General features: G+C 38.5%; 1 protein-coding gene across 1 annotated transcript; it reads right to left on the minus strand.

Annotated features, from left to right (window-relative positions):
• Positions 1 to 1,128: 1,128 nt before the first annotated feature.
• ARGLU1 (arginine and glutamate rich 1) lies at positions 1,129 to 10,603 on the minus strand. Its single transcript, XM_066176436.1, has 4 exons — positions 10,056 to 10,603; positions 5,756 to 5,981; positions 3,326 to 3,409; positions 1,129 to 2,066 (listed from the first exon to the last, which is right to left on the minus strand). The coding sequence occupies exons 1-4, from the start codon at positions 10,409 to 10,411 to the stop codon at positions 1,902 to 1,904; spliced, it is 831 nt and encodes a 276-aa protein (XP_066032533.1). The 5' UTR covers positions 10,412 to 10,603; the 3' UTR covers positions 1,129 to 1,901.
• Between the last annotated feature and the right edge of the window lie 13,251 nt (positions 10,604 to 23,854).

The following is a 23,854-nucleotide window of genomic DNA, read 5'->3' on the forward strand; positions in this document are numbered from 1 at the left end:
GTATTGACTTTTAATAGCTGGTTTCTCATAAGGAACAGGGGATGTTTTCTGTTTTAGAAATACAGGTATCAGTTGATATTTAAATACAGCCTGCTCCTGCCAACAGGTCATGTACATGATTTATTTGGCTTCAGCTTTTGTTTTAATGCATTAAGCAACTTTCAACCTTCTTTTGTCATACAATATATAGACAAATTTATGTACAGTAATAGTGTAGGTATTTTACCATCTTCACATTTTCTTGACATACTGGACAAAGCGATACACATCAGTCTGCCCCCAAGCCCCAGTTTCATACAAAGCTCGTTGAATACTGCTTTCAGTGGCACATTTAATTTGCTAAATCTACAGAAACAGACCCTTCGGGAATATCAGGAATTATTTCCAACTTTGTCCAGTGACATTCAAATGCTCAGGCAACTACTGGTAACTTGAATTTTATGGTTACTACAGATGTTGCACGCTGACAGGAAAAAGAAAGTTTTAGAACTGGACAAGCTATAGTAATCTAGGTTTTGGTAGAGGAATTACATACAAAAAGGGGGACTTTAATATATATAGTTTTCAATCTGTAGATTCATTTTTCAAAATAAAACCTGTATATATAAATGGATAATATTCAAGATCTGTATAACAGTTGCTTTCTGGCTAAAACAATATATTTAGACAGAATCTCACTTTCTGTTTTTCAGTTCAAATATATTAGCCAGTCCAGTCCTTTGGGAGAAAAAACTTCCATTTTTAAATCCTTTAGGATCCATCAGATTCATTATATGGTAATGACCTTAACTTTTACAATGTATTATATTATAAGGTGAACTGAAGGGGTTTAGATATCGGAAGTATCGGTCTGGGTGCAGTAAGCCAAACAGCTGTTTAAACATGATACTACAGCTGAAATAAGTCTCTGTCAGAATAAAAACCAATATTCATAAAAACAGCAGCAGCCATCAATAACATTCACAACTGCAGGGTTTTTTTACTGTGTGTGATTTTGCATTATAAGTAGAAGCCACAATAGTTTAAAGCAAAATTTAAAAAAATATCACTATAGTCTTGAATTTAATGTGAATTGTCACTCTTATAGCTGTTTATAGAAGTGTACTAAAAAAAATTTACTTAAACATATGAATTTAAGACTTTCACTTTATTCAGCAAATTGGTTTATTTACACAATGGGGAACGCTGGTTGAATGCTGTCAATGTAATAAAAACAAATCTAACAGAGACAATACTGAACTCTCTCTATGTATTCATAGCAGAAATGACGAACTATTTCCTTACCTGTATCAGGAACATCAAGCGCAACAACGGGACAGTATCATAGGACACTGATTTAACAATAAACCACAGAGGTCCAGTAATACCATAGCAATTTACTCATGTATTTACTGACTTTAAAATAAAAACATTAAAAGTCAGCAATACCCAGTATAAAGTTCTGTCAATTATCAGAGTTAAACTCTGATGAGTAGGTCAGTAAAACCTTATCAGATCATCCACAATTCATAAAGTGACATGAGTTGCTTCAGACCACCAATACGGAAACAAAACTGATGAAAACAGATTACCCTCTAAAAGGCAACGATGATCTGATAAGGGTTTAACTTAATGGAAGTTTAAAAAAAGAAAAAAAAAAAAGAAAAAAAAAAAAAAAGAATTGCAGAGCACAGCCCCTATTAGAACAAGCTAACTTTCCAACTTTCAAAAAAGACCCAAAAAAAAAAAAAATTGAGAGAAAGAAAAAAAAAAAACCAAAAAACACTTCAACATGAAGCTACCATACAAAGTTTTTGTTTGTTTTCCTTTTCTGTTTTTTTTTTTTTTTTTTTTTTTTTTTTTTTTTTTTGTTTGTTTGTTTGTTTGTTTCTTTTTTTCTTTTAAGAGTTCAGAGTTGAAACTTAATCCTGGCTTTTTAGGGAGAAGGACAGTTTTGGCCTAGACTTTCCTTTGCCCAGGATAATTTTTTGCTCTTCCTTTTGCTGACGCTGTCTCTCTTGTTCTAGTTTCATCCTCTCCTCATGAATCTTTCTTTGTTCTTCAACAATTTTCAATTGTTCTTCAGCCTGTATAGGAAAATGGTAACATTTAGGCCAGCATATTTTGTAGTCATAAAAACAATTTACAAGTCCATATTAACTTCCAAACAGGTCGAATCCTGCATAAGTATGTAAGCAGTTCCACCTGAGCTAGGTGCCATAGTTGGTTTCAGTGAAACTGTTTATAAAATGGTTATTTGAATTGAGTTTAGAAGAAACTCTGAGAACTTTCTACAGCTAATGTATCAAAATCTGGATGGCTTACATACAATGTTTTTCAGCATTGCTTTGCAAACAACACATTACATTTTAATTAAGGAAGACATTAGACACATACAGAAACTGTCCCAACACTTGTCATGTGTAAGCTGAAGTAATATACACACATAAGGAAGTCATATACCTTCAGGTCGAGGTCTCCCTGCTCAAAAATCCACATAAAAATGCCTAATCCAAAGCCATCTTCACTTGATTTGCAACTAGTCAATCCTTACACTGACCTATGGTTCTTACAGCTCTCCCAGTGGTCTTCTAAAGGTGCTTATTTAGTTCATTACATCAGTCAATACTTTAAATTTTCCATTTGTCCTGTTTCCACCATAGGAGGTTGCGAAGAGGGTAAACCAGAAAGATATCTAAAGCAGATGTATTCATGCAAAGATTTAAGAAGCCTCATTTTTATATGAAAGAGGTGCAATTAATTGGGGAATTGAAATTGACTGAGTTCAATCAGGATTTAGAAGCAGCTTAGTTTGTCTAATCAGTTGATTAGAATCAGCTAAATCATATTGAATGCTTTCATGTGTCAAGCACCTGCTTTAAAAGGGCTTGAAGACCAACATAAGTCAGACTTTCCTAGCTTACACATCTTAAGTTTATGCTGAAAGTCCCTTTCAGCACTTCTACATCAACTAGCTGTATACTAGAATCAAATCTAGTTTGTACTTGTCCCACTCAACAAAACAGAAGTAGTCACACAAAACTGAACACGTTTGCAAACTCACTTCAACTCTCTCCATGAGATATAGTTAAAACTTACTTCTAAAATACTGAAGGCAGCCATCTCCCCCCTAAATCAACTGCATCTAAACTATTTCACCACCTTAGTGTTTCTGCTAAGGATCTGGTCTTTTATGCTTAGAGGAAGGAGAGCAATGTTACCGATGGAACCAGCAATATGCATGGTAAACTCTAGAAAGGGTGGATTTGTTTATTTTAACTGTGTTGCAGATCTGGCACAGACACCTGTATTTCCCTACAGAACAGTTAACTACACTTTCACATACCAGTTTAGCTTGTGCTTCTGCAATTTTTCGATTATTCTCTTCTAGTATTCGCTCTAGTTCCTCACGCTTTGCACGCTCTTCTTCCTAAAGGGGAGGACAGGGCAAGATGTTAGTAAAGTAAAATACTCATTTCTGCATGTTCACTAATCTTTCTCAGAATTCTTTTGTGAACTGACTTAAAGTGGCAGCTTTACAGCCACCTATTTTGCCTCACAACGGTAAACTGTGCAGCCACTAAAACTGGTTTCTAGCACTCAATTTAAATCATCCCGCCCAGTCCAAACAGCAACCAACTAAACCCTCCCTAATCATAGCATCCTGACCATTTATTACTAGAATTTTAATATCACACAAATCAACAAGGACAACTACAAAAACTGGATAGTATTTACCAAATTAAAAAGTAATATAGAAAATATAAATAAAGTGAATAGTTTGTCTCACCAATTAAGTATACCTACGTATTTCTTTACCTATACTCCTTTAATCAGCATTAAAAGTTGAATATTTACTGTCTTGTCCAGTGTCCTGCAGAGTGTGCTCCTCGGCTGCCATACGCGCCAGCTTCCTCTTTAAAATGATTTGTACTGTTAGCTTGGCAATACCTGCATCAGCAGCTCAACCATTTATAAAGAAACAACATACAAGGAAGGCTGAGCTGAGGAATGCAGATGTTTATGGTAAGAAGGAACAAAAATATGTAAATCATTCCTAAGGCAAACAATTAATAAGAAAAATACATTTACTGTTAGTGAAAAATACAAATGGTAATCCATACTTCATGGAGCTATGGGCTTCTTTCATGGGGAGAATGGACTTAACATTCAGTATTTTGACAATTTTAAGACAGCTGAAACTGTCTGCAGTATGAACTTGGAATTCAGGAGTCCAGGGAAGGCAAGATCAGGAAATAAAGCCTTGTAATTGTTGTTTTCTTGGTGAATTTTATGGAACTCTGTTATGCAACTCAAATATGAAGACTGCGTGAAAAATTTTGAAGTGTTTCAGTTCACATAATATATATCCAAATTATTTTTATATTTGGAGGATTTAAAGTTAGCCAGAGGTTTGTGTCTGTGTAAGAAAAAAAAGTTAATACGAACAAAGCAAGCATATGAAAACTTCTTACTATGACTAGTAACCAGCTACTAGCTAGCACACTTCACTCCAGGCATGGAGGTTCATTCTGCATTACAAGGAACTGGTGGGACTTCTCCACATGACGACGATACCAAAAATACTTTTTTTTAAAAAACCAACTCATCCTTCTGATCAAATGAAAACCTCTGAATATGAAGAATTTGCTGACTATGAACATGTAAATTCAACTTAAACTCTTTGATATCAAAGTCTTAATTTGCAAAAAAAAGCATAATTTATTTATTCTTTTTAATATTGATCATAACTCAGCATTCCATTTGTTTCCATTTAATTTGATACTATGTGACTGACACGTCACATCTAGTATGAAGGGGAAAGCTGCATTGCTACTGTCTCTCCTTTCATAAGCCAATCAAAATATTAATTTAAAATAAACTGTGTAGGATGTACAGAGTGAAAAAAGCATTTGACACTTCTGACTATTTAGCACAAATTTCCTCTACAGTTTGAAGTTTGTCTTGAAATTTCTGGATCCTGGAATGATTGGTGCAGGCAGGCATCAAAGCCTTTAGTAGCAAATTACTGTCTCACAGAAAGACATTTTCAGCTTCTGCTCCAGCTGCTGATTAAAAAACAAAACAAAACAACAAAAAAAGGCCCCAAAAACCCAAGTCACACGTTCAGCTTGACTTCAGACAAGGGCAACCTGCTCTTTTATAACTTCTAGGGAGAAAAAAAGGAGTTGTTAGTAGTTATTAAAAATGGATATAATGATTTGGACAGAGATCCTTCGTGAAGACGTGGATGGGCTTATGCTCCAAGTCCCAGAATTAGTCCAATGTATGCTCAAGGAAAATGTTCATTTTAAATGAAGAATAAGAAACCTATTTGTTAAAGACAGGTACTGCAGCTCACTGCTGGACCCTGCTTTTTGCCTGGCTGAAGGCAAAAGCCTCTTACAGTCTAGGTAAACAAAATGAAACAAATGAAGGATACATAATTACATATTTTTTAATACCCTTCCCCAAAATGAAAGGACTGCTGATAAATCCTGCAGCCATGGCAAAAGTTTCAAACAATTCTGAATTATGTAGGTCAGTTCCATTAAGAATCAAGTATCCTTGTTCAGGTTTTAGGAGAGTAACTGTTTAAGTATCAGTGAGCTCCTCTGAACGGGCTAGAAATTAAGTTTCGCAGCAATGCAAGTTTATATGAGAAGGGAATTAGATTTGCTGTATTCCATCTCTTTCTGAACCGAACAGGAGGCACAAACCGACACTGAAAGTTTTGCCATGGACTGTCTCTACTTTCCAAACGACCGAGCGTTACCTCTCTGGCTTTTTGTGCTGCAAGTTCAGCTTGTCGCTGTCGCTCGAGTTCTTCGAGCAACTGTTTTTCCATGATGCGCTTAGCCTCCTCCACCCTGCGGAGAACCTCCCGCTCAATCTCATCCTTCCTTTTCTCCAGCTCTTCTTCTACGCGTTTAGCTACAAGTTCTTCCACCCTTCGGGCAGTTTCTTCTTCTATCAGTTTCTCTTCAATTTCTTGTTGACGACTGCAAGATGCAAACATGAGGGTTACATTTTTCATCAATAACCTGGCACTGAACGAAACTCCTTCAGCACACAGAAAGAGTGATTAAATACTGGAATGGTCTGCCTGGGAGGTGGTGGAGTCACCGTTCCTGGATGTGTTTAAAAAAAGACTGGATGTGGCACTCGATGCCATGATCTAGTTGAGGTGTTAGGGCTGGGTTGGACTCGATGATCTTGAAGGTCTCTTCCAACCTACACATTCTGTGCTTCTGTGATCAGCTATGCTACTGAATAACTTTTACACATAGATTATAGATTTAAAGAATGGTTTGTCCTGCATTTAAAGGAAGTGAATATTCAGGCCATCGGTGTTCCTATCACAGGGAATCTGTTCAGACCATTCCATATTTAGCATCTTTCTATATACCAACAGAACAAATTGAGGACAACTTACCATACTACTTTGTGATCACAATTAGGGGGAAAAAAGTGAAAAAAACCAAACCCAAAAATAACAACCACAACACCATGTCTCCCTCCTCCAAAAAATCCAAACCCCACCCAACTTTGACCATCATTCTTGCAGGAGTTTGTATGGTCTCAATTTTAAGCCACATATAGCAATAAGATCCTGTAAAATCTTGCCTTAAAGTCACCACCTTAGAGGCACCAAACTATTGCCAGTATCTTAAAACAGAAGATAGATGCAATAAAATTTGTGATTTCAATATTTTGCCTAGCATTCCAGGTGTTATACCTGTAATCTAGTTATCCAATCATTTACCCTAACAAATTTCAATAACTTCAGCTTTTAATTTTTTTTATTGAAAGACTCTGTTTCTACCATAATGATCCCAAATAAATTATATCAATACCAAGCACTAAATAAATTCTTGCAAACTGCAGCTTTCCATGTTCTGAATTTTGGAAATATTTTCAAATGTCCTGTGTTTATTTCAGATCAGCAGCAGTATTATCCCTCAGCCTGATCACAGTTTTAATTTTTCATTAAAAAGGATACAAAAATACTAGGTAAATTTGCAGGTTAATTACCACATACAGGGAAAAAAAAATCCAGGTAGTAATCACAAGTACATTCAAGGATGAACACCTGTGAGTACTCCATAATTATATTTCATGTAGTACTATTTATCTGGAATTATTATGGGCTTTGGGGAGAAGACTTGGTTTGAAACTTGATACTGAATTTTTGTTTCAAATATTCCATGAAGTACAGAACAATCTTAGGAAACTTTTCTTCTGGCCTGTCAGCAACACAAATCCAGGATTTAGAAGAACAACTACTGTTTTAATATCTTAATACCCTGTCATTTTCAAAATGTTTGCATTTTCTTATCTCATTTGGAAAATCTCTCCTAATCTACCTTATTTGAAAAACAACTAATTAAAACAAACAAACAAACAACCAACCAAAACGTAATTTACCAACTTTTAGATGACCCAAGGCACGACTTGCAAATATGAAGCATGGATTACTTATCTCGATAAACATGGGAAATACAAAGGTGGAAGGCTCCCAGTTTCCCCATGTCATGTATCATCTTTTCAAAAGTGTACTGAACTAAGTGGATCTCCCTCAGTAGAAAGTTTTAGAATCCACAACTCATTTGGCGAGAGAAGATCAATTTCAGTCTTGCAATCCTCAAGAGATAGCAAATTTAGCTGGGGGCACATTAGACCAGCATTCATTTTTCCAAAGTGGACAAAAAATATCTTGAAGTGATTTTTTTCGGGGGGGGGGGGGGGGGGGGGGGGCAACATAAGGCAAACAAAAAACCTAGACCAGTCTGTCAGCATATCTCTGCCAAGCCATGACCCATTGTGGACAAATGTTTAAACATCCTTTATATACTAAATATGATTTTATTTTAAAAGATTTCCCCTCCCTCTTATTCAGCAGTGAGTACTCTCACCATCCTGAACCAATACTGCTTAGTACACTTAAGAGGCTAGAGTTTTAGAGAAATAAATTGTCATTAAGTTCATATTCTCATGTTTTATTAGATTATCATAGCTTTACTTTTAACATCAGGAAATCTAGAAAAAAAAGTTAACTAATTGAATAAAGACATCAAGTGTATAGTTACAAAAATGCCATGAGACTCGTCTGAAATAGATTTTCAAATATCCTTAGCAACTGATGATGCACTCAAATTAAGCACTGTGCCTGCACACGTTTCATTCTTCTCACTCCAACAGAGTCCATTCAAATTTAATTTAATCAATCAAATGTATTTTTATCATAGGCAATGATATTATAATGGCTTAGACCTTATTAAGAAAATAAAATTATAAACACAGATATAAATCTCAGTGATTTATTCTGTAGTATACCAACTTTTTTTATCACATGAACTTGCAGTATTTTATCATCCTGGCCTACTGAGTTATGATTCCAGAGCACCAGATAAGGCACTAATGTAAAAACCTATTTTTTGTACGATCCATTTACTTCTTAAAGACTAACTGTATGAAGTCTGCAGAAAAGAAACCACTTGCATTTTACCAAATTTCTGAGGGGAGAAAAAGTCATACTTACAAGGCAAGAAAATGAGCACTATAGGAAAGGGCTGAAGTTAGGCTGTGTATTGAGATTTGAACAGGACATGAGAAGAAGAAAGTCAATTCCAATCCATGAACTGTCCACTAATTTATTCAGTCAGACAGGAAGTACTTCTTTCCTTATCTAACATGAATCTATACTAACATACATAACACAATTTAACTAAAATACCATTTTTCTACTTCAAATTTTATTGCTTTTTGTTTTTAAAATTTGAAGTGTATTGATTTATCAAAATTCCATACCCAATCTTTTCTAATATTGATTCTTCCTCAAATGTCTACTATTCTGTAGTAAGTATTGCTGAAATATATTCCTTCTATACAGACTTAATGAGCTTTTTAAAATTTCAAAGCTAACCTACAGAGAAAATTTACTTGCACATGAACTAAACCAGCTCCTAAGTACCAGAATAAACCGTTCTATTTTCAAATTTTTAAGCACATTCCAGTTCTTCACTGTAGATATGCACAGAATCTTTTTTCCTAATTTAGGTACTGAATAAAATTCTAAACCACAAAACTAGGATCAATATGTCAAAGAATGTCAATTTTCACAGGTTTGTTTTACTGTGTAAGTTTCTGACTGTCAAAATTCTGAAGTGAGCAAAGGTGATTATCTTCAAACAAAAACGAAAGTGACAGCTTGCAGTCACCAAACCCAACAATGACAACTAGTAATTCCTGAGACCCTTATGGCTGAAGTAAAGCTCCACCTGAGAATTAACAGCACCGTTTAGCTTCATACGTACAAACAAGTGCTATTTCTGGATTAGGTGGTCCAGTGAGCACAGGTAGTGTTCAAAGAAAAAGAATAATCTGATTACAATTGTTCAAACCATTCTTCTCTCTGCTCCATCAAGGTCTGTTTCATAACACTGTATGTTGCTAAACATATTAATGCACCCATTTATATCTGCAAACTTAATAAATAACCACACTCCTCATAACATAAAACTGAAAAAAGGCCAAGATTTCAAATGGAACAAGTCACCGAATCTCACCGTCCCGTTTGGCAAGAAAGCAATCCCACAGTGTTAATATAGCAGCTGCATAGTGTTCCTTGAAACCCTCATCGAGCAACTCCAGATGCGTAACCAGCTCCACGCCACGGAAGGAGGGGCGGGTGTGTGGCCGCGCAGCACAAAGCCCCAGGGGCGCCCAGGCCGCCGCCGCACAGGGAACTTTAGGAGCAGCGCAGCAGGGAGAGAGCAGCGGCGGCGACGGATGGGACGCGGGCAGAGGCGGCCGAGGGGGAGGAGGAGGCGTGCGGGGGGCTCGCACCCCGAGTGGGCGGCTCCGAGCGCACCTGAGGGAGCCGGGCTTTGAGAAAGGGGCGGATGGCGGGAAAACAGGCGCTGGTCAGGCCCCAGCGAGGGCCCAGACGCTCATACCCAGCCGCAAGCGGCCCTGGCTCGCAGGAAGAAGGCGCGGATAGAGGCACCGAGCGCTTCCCTTCCTCCCCCATCCCTCACCGCCCCCCTCGTCCCCAGCGCAGGCCCGGGGCTCACATTTTCCGCTGCCGCTCGAACTCCGCTTTTTTCTCCTCCTCCTCCCGCTTCTGTTTCTCGTCCAGGCTGCTGCGCTTGCTCACCGTGCGCCCGAAGATGTCGATACGGTCGGGCGGGGAGGAGGCGCGGTCGCGGTCCCGGTCCCGGTCGCGCCGGGAGGAGGGGGCCGTGTTGGAGCGCGAGCGGGAGCGGGACTCCCGGCGCCGGTTCCGCTTGCTCTCCCGGGACTTGGAGCGCTTCCTTGCCCGCTCCTTTTCTCGGGAGCGGGACCGCGATCGGCTGCGGTTCTTCTTGTTGTGCTTGGAGCTCTTGGTGTGCTTGGAGCGGGACGAGCTCCGGCTGCGGGACCGACCCATCCCGACAGAGGAGAGGAGAGGCCGCGCCGACGACCGCTCAACCACCCCCGCCCCCTTTGCTAGCGGCGCCCGGCAGAGGTGCGAGGAGGCTCTGCGCGCATCAGCACCGCCCGGGCGGGCCCTTCGTCTTCTCCCTTTCCACCCCTTGGCGCTGCGAGGAGAAGGAACAGGCCCCAAGAGCGGGAGCGAGTCCGGACGCAGCCAAGATGGCGGACCTGGCTGAGCAGTGACTCTCCTCTCCCGCCCCACAATGCACCGCGCCGTGCTCGAGCCGTTCGCTCCCCCCCCGCCGCCTCCGGCGCCGCGCCGGAGGAGCACGACGGCACTCGGCAATATTCGGCAGCCAATGGCGAGCGCCGCTCGGAGCGGGCCCCTCGGCAGCGGTGGCCGAGAGCGTGCCGGCCGAGGGGTTCGCCTCGGAGAGGGTTGTTGTGTTTCCTTTAATTGAAAGTTCTCTCAGACATTAATTATTTTCTTTTTATTTTGTTTTGATACGGGGAAGAGAGGGAATTATCACTGCAGATTACGGGAGCTACGAAAAAACACAGCCCTCACTAAAGGGTGAAAATGAGTTTTTGAATCTGTTGTACCAGTGTGAAGACCCACCCTTAAAGGGAAAGAATCACCTGAGATTCGTAAATGCCCATTAGTCGAAAGGAGCGACAAAAGTCAGAGGGGTCGCAAACAATCAAAAAGTTATCATTGAATGACACACTTGGCAAATAAATGAATATGTTAGTCCCTGGTCCACTGTATAAGCACACGGCAGTGGGTTTTGGATAAAGGAGCAGGGTGAAAGGGAAGAGAGGAATTAAAGAGGGAAAGATGAATTAAAGAAAGATGAAAAAGTGGTCATCAGTCCTGGTGCCAGCGTCGACCGAGCTGGTGGGATGTCAATCCAGCTGTGTGGGTCTGGCCGATGAGATGCCCAGGGTGCCAGGTTTCCTGGTAGTTTGTCTCCCGGAAGGGCTTTCTTGGTCGTGTTTAAATGCATTTCCCTGTAGACGTTTTTGTCTAGCCATTGCTAGCTACAGGTGTGTAGGCACAGGAGAATATGAGCTCAGTGGTATCCAGGTCAGGCAGAGTATGAACTCAGAGGTTCTGTAGGCATCTGTGTAGGATGTTTTTATCCCAGTTCTGCCATGTAATCGTTAGCCATTTCTGCTATGAAAAAGTTTGGAACTGGTGTTATTCTTTATTTCAGTAAATTGGTGTAATCTATACATAGTTAACCTCATTCTTTACTTTGAGCTGCAATTTTAGCTCCTTGATATCTTTCACAACTTCTGTGCCTTTTTTTTTTTTTTTAATAGGTCTGCATTTTTTCTAAGTACTTTTACTGATCTTGCAAAACATTCCTTTAGCCACTGGACAAAATCCAATCTCACTAAAAAGTCTTTTCTTCTAATTAATTTGATTGACTTGCCTTCTTTTTTTCTCGAAGGAAGACTTTCTTATTTTGATATTCAGTCTATTTAGTACCAAAACAAATAAATAAAATGGAAACATCTTTCTGACAGGTCACTGTGCAAGTAACAGCAGAGTCATGGACATGGTGAAACCTGCACGGTAGGAATTCCAGTGCCACAGGCCCTGGGCACTCTCGTTTGTCCCTAGCCCTGGGGAAGCTCATGCAACAGATAACGAAGGAAGTTGATAATCAGACCTTTTAGCCTCTGACCGGGTAGGTGAGTTTCTAGCTGGCACCTTTCCTGCAGCAACTTGTCTACAAGGGTGTGATGGAGCTTTTAAGTTCACATGGTGCATCAGGTTCTGGGTAAAAAAAAAGGGTCGTAATTTTTTCAGGGCTACATATCATAGTGTATGTACCAAACTTGACCTGAAATGTAGCAGGGAGGAAGGGGCAGAATTAATTATTCTATAGTCACTTATAACTATAAATGAGTTTTTCAAATATTCATTATAAACCGAGTTTTCTCTGTGGTAGGTCACAATAAATTGGACCTGTATTTATCATTATTTTATTCCTATTTAGTAATATTCACTCATCAGAGCCATAAAGTGTAATGGGCAATATTTTATGAAAACAATTAATTATGATAGATTGTGTAAAATTAACAAATTATATAGATTATTGTAATCATTTTACCCAATCCATTATTGTATTGTTTCATCTCATTTTTTTTAAGTTTTCAAATTAATAAGAACACAAGATTTTTAATACCTGTAATAGTTTAAGGTCATTACTCTATTTACTTTGTTATTTATGAGGACTAAATTCTAGTGCTTCTGGAAAAAGCTCTTTGTCCTCTTAAAAATACATTTCTAATATTCCTAACAGATGAAAAATTAGTAGAAGAACATTTTGATCTAGGATTTCTTTTTACTTTAAATTTGGTAGTTGTTTGATTTCTTTGTTTTTGGTGTGGGTTTTTTTTGGGGGGGGGGGGAGTTGTTATTTTTGTTTTTCTATCACCTTATCTTTCCTAGCTTAATAGTAGTAAAATATTAATATTTAGGGTTTTTTTTTCCACCCAGATGTAATTGCAATTGATATGAAATTTCAGTACCAAGAGGAACTTTTTAGTAAATACTTAATTAAAAACCTTTGTTTAGTTACATAATTCATTTTCTTTTCAATCAGTTTAAAAAGAAGATGGTAATTTCCCTTGGCAGTTTCCTTTCAAAATTTTCAATATTTGTTTAAAGTAGTGCAAAATTTTTGTGGATTAAATAATATTAGAGTTTTTAAGTTTTTAATCTCAGGTAAGTACATGTTTTATTCCCAGTTTGCAAGCTATACTGAATTTCCCTGCACTCTTTTGGTTTTGGAATTTTTTTTTCCATTTAAATGTATCTCGGTATATTAAAATGCATAATTTGCTTCTTAAAACAGTTACCTTGTAGTTGGAAAATACCTTATTTGACAGCCAAATGGTGGTGTAATTAAAGCACCTCACCCTTCTTTGCCTTGGCTACTGTCATCACATGAAATCTCTGAACCCTTGGCATTTGGGGGTAGCTCCATCGAGATACTCGGTTCTTATAATCTCCAGATTGTACCTGCTCTCCCTTGCACCACCACTTCTGTCATTAGCTAGGTCAAGAGAGATTTTGGGAGATTAAGGGTGGATTATTTTGGGTTGTGCTAGTGTGGCACAGCTGGATGTGAGATCTTTGCAATAGGTCTAAAATAGAAGAACTCTGGAGGGCAAGCAGGGGAAGAAAGCAAGAGCATAATAGGATAAGGTGTTTGGTATGTAATTTGCTGTCATCTGGTATAGTCTGCCTCACTATAGTAAGAGGGCAGAAGTAGCACAGAAGAGCTAAGGGAAAAAGGTGGTTTAAAGGTGTATTGGTTCTTTCAAAGTAGCTGTTTCAGCCAGAGTTTATTACAAGGTCAGAAACTATGAATGCAGGTGGGGGGGTTTAATTTTTTTATTTTTTATTCTAAGTATGAGTCAGTGCTGAGATTCATGTCATGCAGATCACAGAAGCTGTACAGGAGTAGTTGTATCAGTCACTTTTTAACTTTTTTTTTTTTTTTAATATCTAATGCTGGAGTTGCTTGTTGAGCTTATGTGTTTTCTGTCAGGTGCTTTGTTTCTCTTTGAGCAGTTCTTTGTGGAGTTCTGAGCTGCTAAGCTGCAGAGGTAGGGAAATGAAGCACCCAGGAGACTGGCAGAACAGCTGTGAGGAAGGCATGGCAGGAGCATGGAACAGTTGGCAGAAAGAAATATCCTTTCGAAAACTTAAAAGAATAAGCGACTAAGGCTCTGCTTCAAAGGACTGTTAAAAAGCGGAAAAACACTTTAAATGAAGGAATGTAGAGGAAATGCTGTAAAATGAGAAATTAAATAAACGGAAAGAGTTTTCACATTGTATCCTTAAAGGAAAGTTGAGTAGATTGTATACATAAGTATAGTTATTAGGTAAAATAACTATTTTCATCTTTTCCATATGTGCAGATGATAATCATGTCCTTGGAAATGAGCAATACTGTACAGAATGCTTGAAAGTGTTTTGTAATTTGAATATGCGAAAAGGCACAGCTTGAGTAATCAGGACTAGTGTGTGCATATACGAGATTCAAATTAATTTAAAACAATATCTGGTTTCTTTCCCGTATTGATTTAGTTTTAGAAAATAAATAAAATTGTCAAATTATGATCAATGCAGGAGTTTAAAAATTACATTAATAATCAATGTCAGAGGACATTTTATTATTTTTTTTTATGTAAGCCCACTAACCACTTTTTTAACATTTGGACTACTTTTTTCTGTCTACATGGAAGAAAGGAAAGGAATGTTCATATGTATGCTTTGTTTGCAGTGCCTAGTCTATTTAGGTCCTAAACAAAAGCTCTTGAATGCTATTAGAAGTGGTGAATATAAGTTTTGAGCACAACTTGAAACACTGATCTATAAACCATAGTGATTCATAGTAATGAATCTTTTTCTCAGGTTTTTTTTTTTTTTTTCAATATCATTGATACCATGAGAAGTATGCACATTTAAGATCCCATATAATTATTTATGTATGGACCTATGACTTGGTCCATCAAAGTATGGCAATAAAAAAAATTCAACCATCCTTCCTGAGCAGCTGGATAGTCATAGAGCTACTTTAACTCTGTAAGCATGCTCTCACTTATCTGAAAGGTTTCATAGCAATTAGATTGTTGGTGTGTGTAACTAGGGATTTAAGCCAATCAGCAATGAGTTGAGGTGTCATCTAAGCCTCATGAGGGACTAATCCAATGTGAATACTGGAATAATGTCTTTAAAAGAGCCCCAAAACCGTGAACAAAAAAAAACCAACCAGAGTAGCAACAAACTCTATTATTCAAAATCAGGTTGCTGATGATTCAGTGGTTAACATAGTGGTTAGACTAGTTGAACAAGCAGGAAAATGGGATTCAGGTGTGTCCTCATTCATATCAATGTCTCTTCCTTCCCATGACCATATGTTAATCACCAGACCCAATGTCTAGGCTGTGGAGTTAGGTGAGAAGGGAGCTAGGGGCAAAGTTCCCCTCTGTGTCTTCACAGATTTCACAAAATAGGAAATGAATGTTCAGAGGCAGGAGGCAACATGTTGTAACCTAGTGTCAATGTTACTCGGGAAGAGGGGGAGCAAGTTGCTCTGGATTTAAGTCTATTCAACAGACTAGTTTTGAATTTTGTTACATAATCATGAGAAAAGAGACGGGGCTAACCCTGAGAGCTGGATCACAGAGCTTGGCAGGTGCTGTAACTGCTTGGGTGTTGTATAACATTTCCCCTCCCACGGCAGCTGCGTTTCAAAAGGAGTGAGTCGTGTTCTGTTCTTCAAAGGCACTGCCCTCAGGAGAGGACTCCCGGTTTTTGGCTCCTGAATAGATGAAGATGCCACCTTTGTGGTGCTGACTCAGACACCTTGGCTTTAACAGGGCGACAGCCACGCCTCCTTGTACAGCACTTCCTCTTGGCTTGGTGACTCCTAGTTAGCATGCGTATTTGATGAGTTCTTAAATGATGTTTAATTCTGAAATAAAGTATTTGGATTAAATGGTGGCTGTAGAAATTTTATATCCTGAATGTTTTGTGTATTTTATCTGTAACCATGATTTTTCCTGATTTTGTTTTTGGGGTTTTTTTGTTTGTTTGTTGGGTTTTTTTCTGCTTATTTCTTTAAACACACTAATATCTCTAGTAGTAACAGGGGGTTTTTTGTTTGTTTTTTTTTTTTTTTTTTTTTTGTGGTTTTTTTTTTTGTTTGTTTTTGTTTGTTTGTTTGGTTGGGGTTTTTTTTGTTTTGTTTTGTTTTTTGTTTTGTTTTGTTTTTCCAAGTAGTCAAGAAGCTACTTGTTTATGATAAAAATAGGGTTGCAGGTATGGGAAAAGCCTCCTGCCTACACTTCAAAATTAAATAAATGCTACCACAATTAATGGGAATTGACCTGAAGGATTATTTAATGTTTACAGTTATTCTGATAAAAATTATTAAAATAAAGCTCAGATGAAACCTTTTTTTTCCCCTAATCACCATGCAGAGGGATGAACTTTAAAACTTGTACATATTAGAGTGGGCAGAAAATAGCAGTTATGTTTAGTTAAAAAATGTAAGACAGGAGCAAGCCAGTTTAGCAGGAAGTCTTTTGAGTGCCAGTTTCTGCCTCCTGTATTCACAAAAGTAGTGCTTTGTTTTGCAAGTGAATTTGTTAATTAATTTCCCTGACTTGTTAGGTTAAAGGTTGAAGGAATTAAATTTTGGGGCATGATGCAATTTTATTGTACAGTTTCGTTTTAACAGACTTTCTACTTTTGAAAAAATCTCACTAGAATGACAAAAGCTGAGAGCCTGTACTTGTAGATGTCGTTCTTAATAATCTGAAGAGTAATAAAATACTAAGGAGGAAATAGACATAAAGTCTTTTCTTCTGGGTGTTTTCATTTGAATGTCTCTTCATTCTTTTTGGAAGACCAAAAATACTGTGGCGTGTGCTATTTTCTTCTAGTATTGTTCCTTATGTTTTATTCCTAAATTATATCAGTAGTAGTTGCCTGCAGATTATCTGAAAAATTTGAAACTGCAACTATAGCAATTCTGCAGGTCAGACTGAATAGTATTTTCATGAGGAATCTGCCTGACTTGTCCCTGCTGATGATCTGCCGCAGAGCTGGGACCATGCCCGTGACCTCAGCAGTTCTGGAACAGGGCTGACTTCATGATTGGCAAAGCTCTGGACACTGGGCACCCTCAGCACGTGTAGCATCAAACCCACTGCTTATGTCGTGTCCTGCCACGCTGCACACAGCTACACACTCTTCTGTGTCTCTTCATAGTCTCTTTCATCGGCTGTCAGCCCAGCTGGGCACCGATTTCTCAATGGGTTTGGTTCATTTGGGTCTAAGATGACACAGCTTCTAAATGCATGGAGTATCTCCTGCCTAGATGTACTGTTCCAGAGGTGTACCTGGCATCAATGTCTGTGTCGTTTCTGGTCGTTTACAGTGTTTGGTGTTGACGTACAAGTTTGGTAAAGTTGTTTTTATGTTTCTATCACAGATCCTAATTGTGGCTTTAAGAAGTCTTGGGATATAATCTCGGTAATGTGGGAAACAAAGTAAATGTGGAATGGAAAGCACATTTCTTCTTTATCTCTTACCTGCATTATTACCAGCTTTTGAATGGGTGAAACTTGCTTCTATTGTTTAAATCATTGCAATGTGTAGTGTGGTGGTATATTTGCATTTGAACAGTTCTCTGTATTTGGCTTTGTGTCCTGTTTTTGGAGATGGGGAAACAGCTAAGGAAAGAAGAAAAAGTTGCCCATACAGTGTTAAAACATTTGAAGAAATACTATGTTAAACACCACTTTTTAAAGGCAGGTACTGCTGATTGTGAATATGAGTGGCAGAGCATGGTTTTATAGACGAAACTGTGAACAAATCTACAATAACATTGCAGCTAGAGTAAAATCTTGGTTTTGCTGTTGAAGCAAATCTCTCAAACATCAATTTGATTTCATTTGGAGTTGTCTCAAACTGTGTGAACTGGGTTATGAACTCATAAGACTAAGTCTAGAATAAAAACTGAAATGTGGGATGTTCTGTTTGAACATACACACCATTTTTACTGTGAGGGTGACCCAGCACAGGTTGTCCTGGAATGTTTTAGAGTATTCATACTTGGAGATATTGTGTGTGTGGTCTGGGGCAACCTGCTCTAGGTGGTCCTGCTTGAACAGGGCAGACTGGACAAGGTTACCTCCAAAGGTCCCTTTCAGCATGAACTGTTCTGTTTTTCTGTGATATCTGATGATGTGTTCTAGAACTCTCTGCTATTGGGACTGCAGTCTGCAGGACTAGTCTAGAGCTAGTGGAAAGTGAAGCTCTTGCCCAAAGCGGGTCACATGGGCATCCAGTTCTCAGCAGCCACTGTCTTAGTTCACAGACTTTTTATTACAAAGTGCTACTTGCCAATGTGGTAACATCACGTAGAGCTGCGTTAGCAAGTCCTTTGGTGTTGGTTTCTTTGCTCCAGAGCACATAGGGCAAAAAGGCCAAAAGTTGATACAATTACTTTATATATTGGATATGTACAGACATAGCCCCTTGAGACATTTTTTTTGCAGGCTACAAGACTGTGGTATTTGGCTGCGAGCACCTGATAGATAGGCACCAGGCCAATCTATATGTGTGTAGCATTGGAATATCTAGTTAATTTGAATGTATAGTCTTTTCTGCTAGTTGCTTGATGACTTAGCACATCCTAGACTCTCCTCATTTAGCTCCATGTTGGACAATTATGTGTTTTTTATGGCTTGCCAAAGCTAAGCAGAAGAAATGAGTAGGGGAAGATAATACTGAGGTTGAATGGCACAGGAGTGATGGGAAGAGATGAAAGTATTGCACTAGATGGTGGGGGAGGATGTATGCAGCCCAGGGTCGGTATGATGAACGTTCATCTGCACACTCAGTTCTGGAGTTCCTGCTGTGTATATTAGGCAATGAAATAATGCACCGACATGCTCTGACTGCTCAAAACAGGACTTCCAGGGCAAAATGCCATCCATGCTTACTCACCCTGCTGGATAGCATTGTTTGCAATTTTTTCTCAGGCTGCTTCTACAGGTATTCAGTCTTGGTGGTGCAAAGAGACCTGGAATTCTCTAAGAAGCTGTACTTCAGGAAAAGGTGACTTTGCTGCATCTGTATAAAAGTGCTGCTGCAAAGAGAAAATGTGAACAAAAGTCTGGAGCTTCCCTCAGGCTTGGAGCCAAGAGCAGGCTTGCAGCTGATTGTGAGACATCTGTCATCAGCAGGAACTGCCAGTAGTGGAGCTGGGGGCTACAAATGAGAATGACAGAAGTACATGATGACCTAGTGGAAGAAAAGGATTTTCTAGGACAAAGGGTAGTAGTTCATGATAAGAAGGCAAAATCAACCCCGTAGAGGATGATCAGGTATGTGGAAGGGTGTAATTGAAGTAGACAAAACCACACCAAGATGTGTGTGATTGAGCAATATTGGGTACAGATAGTAAAATGTATGCACTGGTGAGAAAGTAGAGTGTGGTAGGAGAACAACTAGGAAATTAAGTGCAAATGAGCCAAGAAATGAAGGATTCAAAATCCCTGAAAACACTCACTGCATTACAGGAAGAAAAAAATCCCCACAACAATGTATATATACTATATACATATATGTACACTACTTTTCTTTATGGTCTGTTGCTAATGTTATCATAATGAATGTCAAACAGTTCAAGTGGAATGGTGTCTGGGATGAATTCTCTTCAGCTGTACGTCTCCTAGGCAAATGTGTGAGAACTGCTGATCTGTTCATCTTGTTCAGATCACATGAACAAGACAGCAGAGATTTGACTTGTTGTTGCTCTCTACAAATACAGAGAGGGAAAAAAAAGGAAAGAGAGAGGCTTGCCTGGGAAGAAAGGGAGGGATCCCATTATAAATGAGAGTCATACGACATCCTTTCTGGAAATGTGTTGAAATTTCCCATGGGAGGAAGAAGAATAAACAAAAGTCGGTATTACTAATAAAAGAATAATAGTTGGCAACCAAGGAAACAAAAATTATTTGATCACAGTGTTCTACAAAGCTAGCAACAGTAACAATACCGGTTAAGCGCAACAGGCCAAATACATCTTACTTGCAACCACCAACCCTACCTGTTGTTATACCAGGGTCTGCCTGTTTGCCTTACTGTTCTGAGAGCAGTGCTCTGCCACGAAAATAAGTATGCCCTGACTTTTCACCTTTGCTGCTTTACTCTTCTTATGACCAGAGTGTTCCCTAGGGTTTATTGTGTTTGACTTCTCATAGCTATTGTGCAGCAAGCAAGGAGTAGCTATTATCTCTGATTCACAAATGAGCGACAGAGCCTGCAGGAGAGCAGTGCTTACAGCTGCACAGCTTATGGCAAGGCAAGGGACTTTGCAAATCACAGGGCAGTAGCTTTCTTTGCTCACTTTCTGAGGTGACAGAATGAGTAGTAGAATATTAGTACTGGGAGGGCAAGCAAAATATTTCTTTTTTAGCAGTCAAGTTTACCTACCAGGATCTAAACAGAACAAAGCTTGCTATTGAAAAAGAAAATTTAATAAAATCCTCGAATCATAACTTCAGCAATTTCAATAGGAGATCCATATAGCCTTGAAACATACATTAATAATGAACTGTCTGTGTTGCAGCAAGACCCTATTTAAGAGGAGTTCAATTTCATTGTAAATTAAAACTGGCAGAGTCTGTTAAGGCCAAATCGTAACAGCTGTTGTTACTTATTAACACATAGGTGTATGATGAGCTTGACAAAAGGAGGCTGTGCAGTGCTGTGATCGTGTTTGCAGCCTGCCTGATAATGTGGCCACAGCCCTTACTCTGCCCTTCCTCCGAGGTAGCCTCACTCAAGAATGAAGTTACCACTCAAGAATGGCACCATCTAGTTTAGCTCTGTCACGGTGCGAGCAGTTGTTCTGCATTCTCAGCGATCTTATCTTTACTAGCAGTGTGTAGTGATTTGTGGGAAGGTTTGTTCCTCGATCACCAGGGCTTACATAAAACCAACATGCTGTGGCAAGTATGACTTTCTCAAACCTGAGTGCAATGCTGAAAGTGACTGAGAGGCAGTACTCCAGAAAGAGTCTATGGTAATGCTGCTGGGGAGGTTAGATTGTGTAACATAAACTCAGTCCTCTGGGCTGTGGGTGAGTTGGATGTTCCGAACACACCACTTACTGCGCTTCTATAGGAACTGTAGCACACTGCTTCTCATCTGCAGGAAAACAAAGCCCTGTGGATAGATCTTCTTTCCTGATTGTTTTTTCATTTTTTGTTTCAGTGATGTCCATTTCTTATGTTACTACATTAGGGTATCTACAAGAGCTTTAGGGTCATCTTTACTTTTTAAACTGAATCTTAGAGTTTTTATTCTATCTGTATTTGGCATCTCTGTTCCCCAAAAGGGTTCAGTCTCTTAGGATTTCTATTTCCTGTTAGTTATTTCAGAGAATAGAAGAGAAAGAAAAGCATCACTTTGAATTTTCAAACTTTTGTATTATTAAACCATTATAAATTGAATAGTGATTTTAAGCATAGTCATCTTTTAGAACTTGCTGCATAGGAGCAAAACATTCCATGCAAATTGCTGTTTCTAAACATACTTTTTTTTTTCTTTTCTTTTTTTTTTTTTTTTTTTTTTTTTTTTTTTTGGTAGTCTTGAAGCTTTATGTTAAATATATTTTTGTTACCAAAAGAAAGCCGAACTGAAACTACTCTGATAGCTGACGTCTGATAGTTGTTGAGTGGTCATTGTGCTGGGACCTTTGCATATGTCTGTGTATGAAACTGACTGTGCTTCATTCTGTAGTGTTCATTTATGACAGAAATCTATGCTATAAGTGAATGTAACTGTTCTTACTTCTGACATAACTCTGCACGGTTAGATATCAGCAATATTTTTTCAAAGTGGTCATAGATTTATCCTTCATAAGACATTTGTGTGCAGCTATTTAAAAATGTCAAACTCCTGAATTAATACGAAAGCAATCAGTTCAAATATTCTATTTTTAAGAGTGATGTGAAAAACAGCATGTAGAAGTGAGAATTCCTGCAATACTTTATTTATCTTTTCAGTAATAACATTGCTTGTAAGAAATAAAACAGCTACATTTTAGTTTCCTCATTTGTTTTCGCTCTGTGAAAAGCGGTGATAACAATGCATCTCAATCTCCTTGCAATTCTTTGAGATATTTGAAAGGAAAATACAAGAAAAAAAAAAAAATCAAGTGTTTTATAATAGTGCTCGTGCCAGTAGAGGGCACCCGAGGGCACATCCCCCAGTCCCGCGGGTCTGGCGTGTGAATGGACCGATAGATTCCTGCGAGAACTAAAACTCATTCTGTGACGTTCCTAGGGAAAACTAAGCCAGGCCCTCTCCTGAAATGGGCCCTGGGCATCTTGCGTTTCACAACTGTCGCCCTGTGAATTGTACATTACTTGTTTTCTATTTTCTTTCTTTCTTTCTTTCTTTCTTTCTTTCTTTCTTTCTTTCTTTCTTTCTTTCTTTCTAGTTCTCAACGCTTGTTTTGCTTGTGCGTTTATATTAGAATATAATTAATATAATAGAATATATTAAATGAATAGAATATATTAAATGAATGCATCCATTAGAATACTGCAATGAGAAAAATTGGAATGTTGAAATTAGAGGAACACTGCTTCCCATTTTGAACAAAAGCAGTGTTGACAAAAATCTACAGGAGCAGGTCAACCTTTGTTGAACAATATTCCATTTCCCATTTTATAGGCACTACAGGGCAATCCCTTGCCTTTGATGGAAATAAACATACTGTTTGTCAGTCCCAATGGAAGCAGAATTCCTGAATGAGCTAAAAGTTCTCTTTTATAAGAAGACAAGTAAGAACAATCCTTGGTGACTAGTCTGACGCCTATTATTACTGGTTTATCAAAACCTCCACCCATTCCATGTGGATAATGGACTCACTCAATTCTTAACAAAAATATTAGTCTAGACTGGAGAACATGTCAGGTTAATAGTTCTACAGAGAAGGGTTTTCCCCTTTAAAAGCAGGTGGGAGCTTGAATCACAGGGCTAAATCTGGAACATGCTCCTGAAGACTGTGATTTGGTCCTGTTGGCAAAGATTGTTACACTGGGAACCGCTCCCAGAAGAGACAAAAACATGAATCACAAATAAGCTGTTTGATTCCCTGTTGAAAGGATGTAGTGAAAAAGACTCAAGAGCTGCATAGGCTAAAGGATTTTACCTTAACGATGATTTTCATTTCATGTTTGGCCTTGGCCTACTGCTGTACAGAAATTACTGTACCCAGATATCTAATTATTTTTGGAAGTGTCAGATACAGGGTCTTTTGCTAAACTGGATTTCTTGATTTGATTAGATTGCTGTTTCCCCAACTTGTATGGGATAGATAATCTGAAACAAATTCCTTCAATTTGCCCTGAAAAGAGAATATTAACTTTGAAATTATATTTTGGCTTTTGTGACCTCTTCATAGGATGGTCTCTTAATTGGGGGGGGGGGGGGGGAAGTAAATAGTGCAATTCATGCTTTTGTATTGTAGCACTTCTTATAATACATCTTCGCTGATGTTTTACAGTAATTCCTGCTTCTGGACTATTCTGGGAAGTCAGGAAATTTGCAAGATAGGAAAATATGTGCTGATATCTGTATGGATCTGAAAAGCCGAGAAAGGTGGTTTTTCATTTTTGGTTGTGGAAGCAGAGTTTATCAGAGAAAGCTTCAGATTTTTACTGAGTGTCTGAGAGCATTTATATGTCTAGCTAGCATGGGTGAAGTTGGTCAGTATTTCCATTATGAACCTTCATTTTCAATATTTTGTTGTAGTAGGAATCACTATTTATTTTTTCCAAGTGGAAACCTGGCATGTAACTTCTCAGTCCAATTATTTTTGTCTATTTTGAGACAAATAAA

This window comes from Chamaea fasciata, unplaced genomic scaffold, assembly GCF_029207755.1.
Source record: "Chamaea fasciata isolate MVZ Bird 193981 ecotype frontalis unplaced genomic scaffold, bChaFas1.0.hap1 SCAF_2, whole genome shotgun sequence".
Taxonomy (NCBI): Eukaryota; Metazoa; Chordata; class Aves; order Passeriformes; family Sylviidae; genus Chamaea; species Chamaea fasciata.

What these genes read in the sequence shown, in the direction of transcription:
- ARGLU1 (XM_066176436.1), bottom strand. Translation starts at nt 10,411, where the DNA reads ATGGGTCGGTCCCGCAGCCGGAGCTCGTCCCGCTCCAAGCACACCAAG. An exon ending in CAGCACAAAAAGCCAGAGAG is followed by an intron (nt 3,410 to 5,755) that starts GTAACGCTCGGT and finishes CCTCCCCTTTAG; the next exon opens with GAAGAAGAGCGTGCAAAGCG. An exon ending in CAGAAGCACAAGCTAAACTG is followed by an intron (nt 2,067 to 3,325) that starts GTATGTGAAAGT and finishes TTTCCTATACAG; the next exon opens with GCTGAAGAACAATTGAAAAT.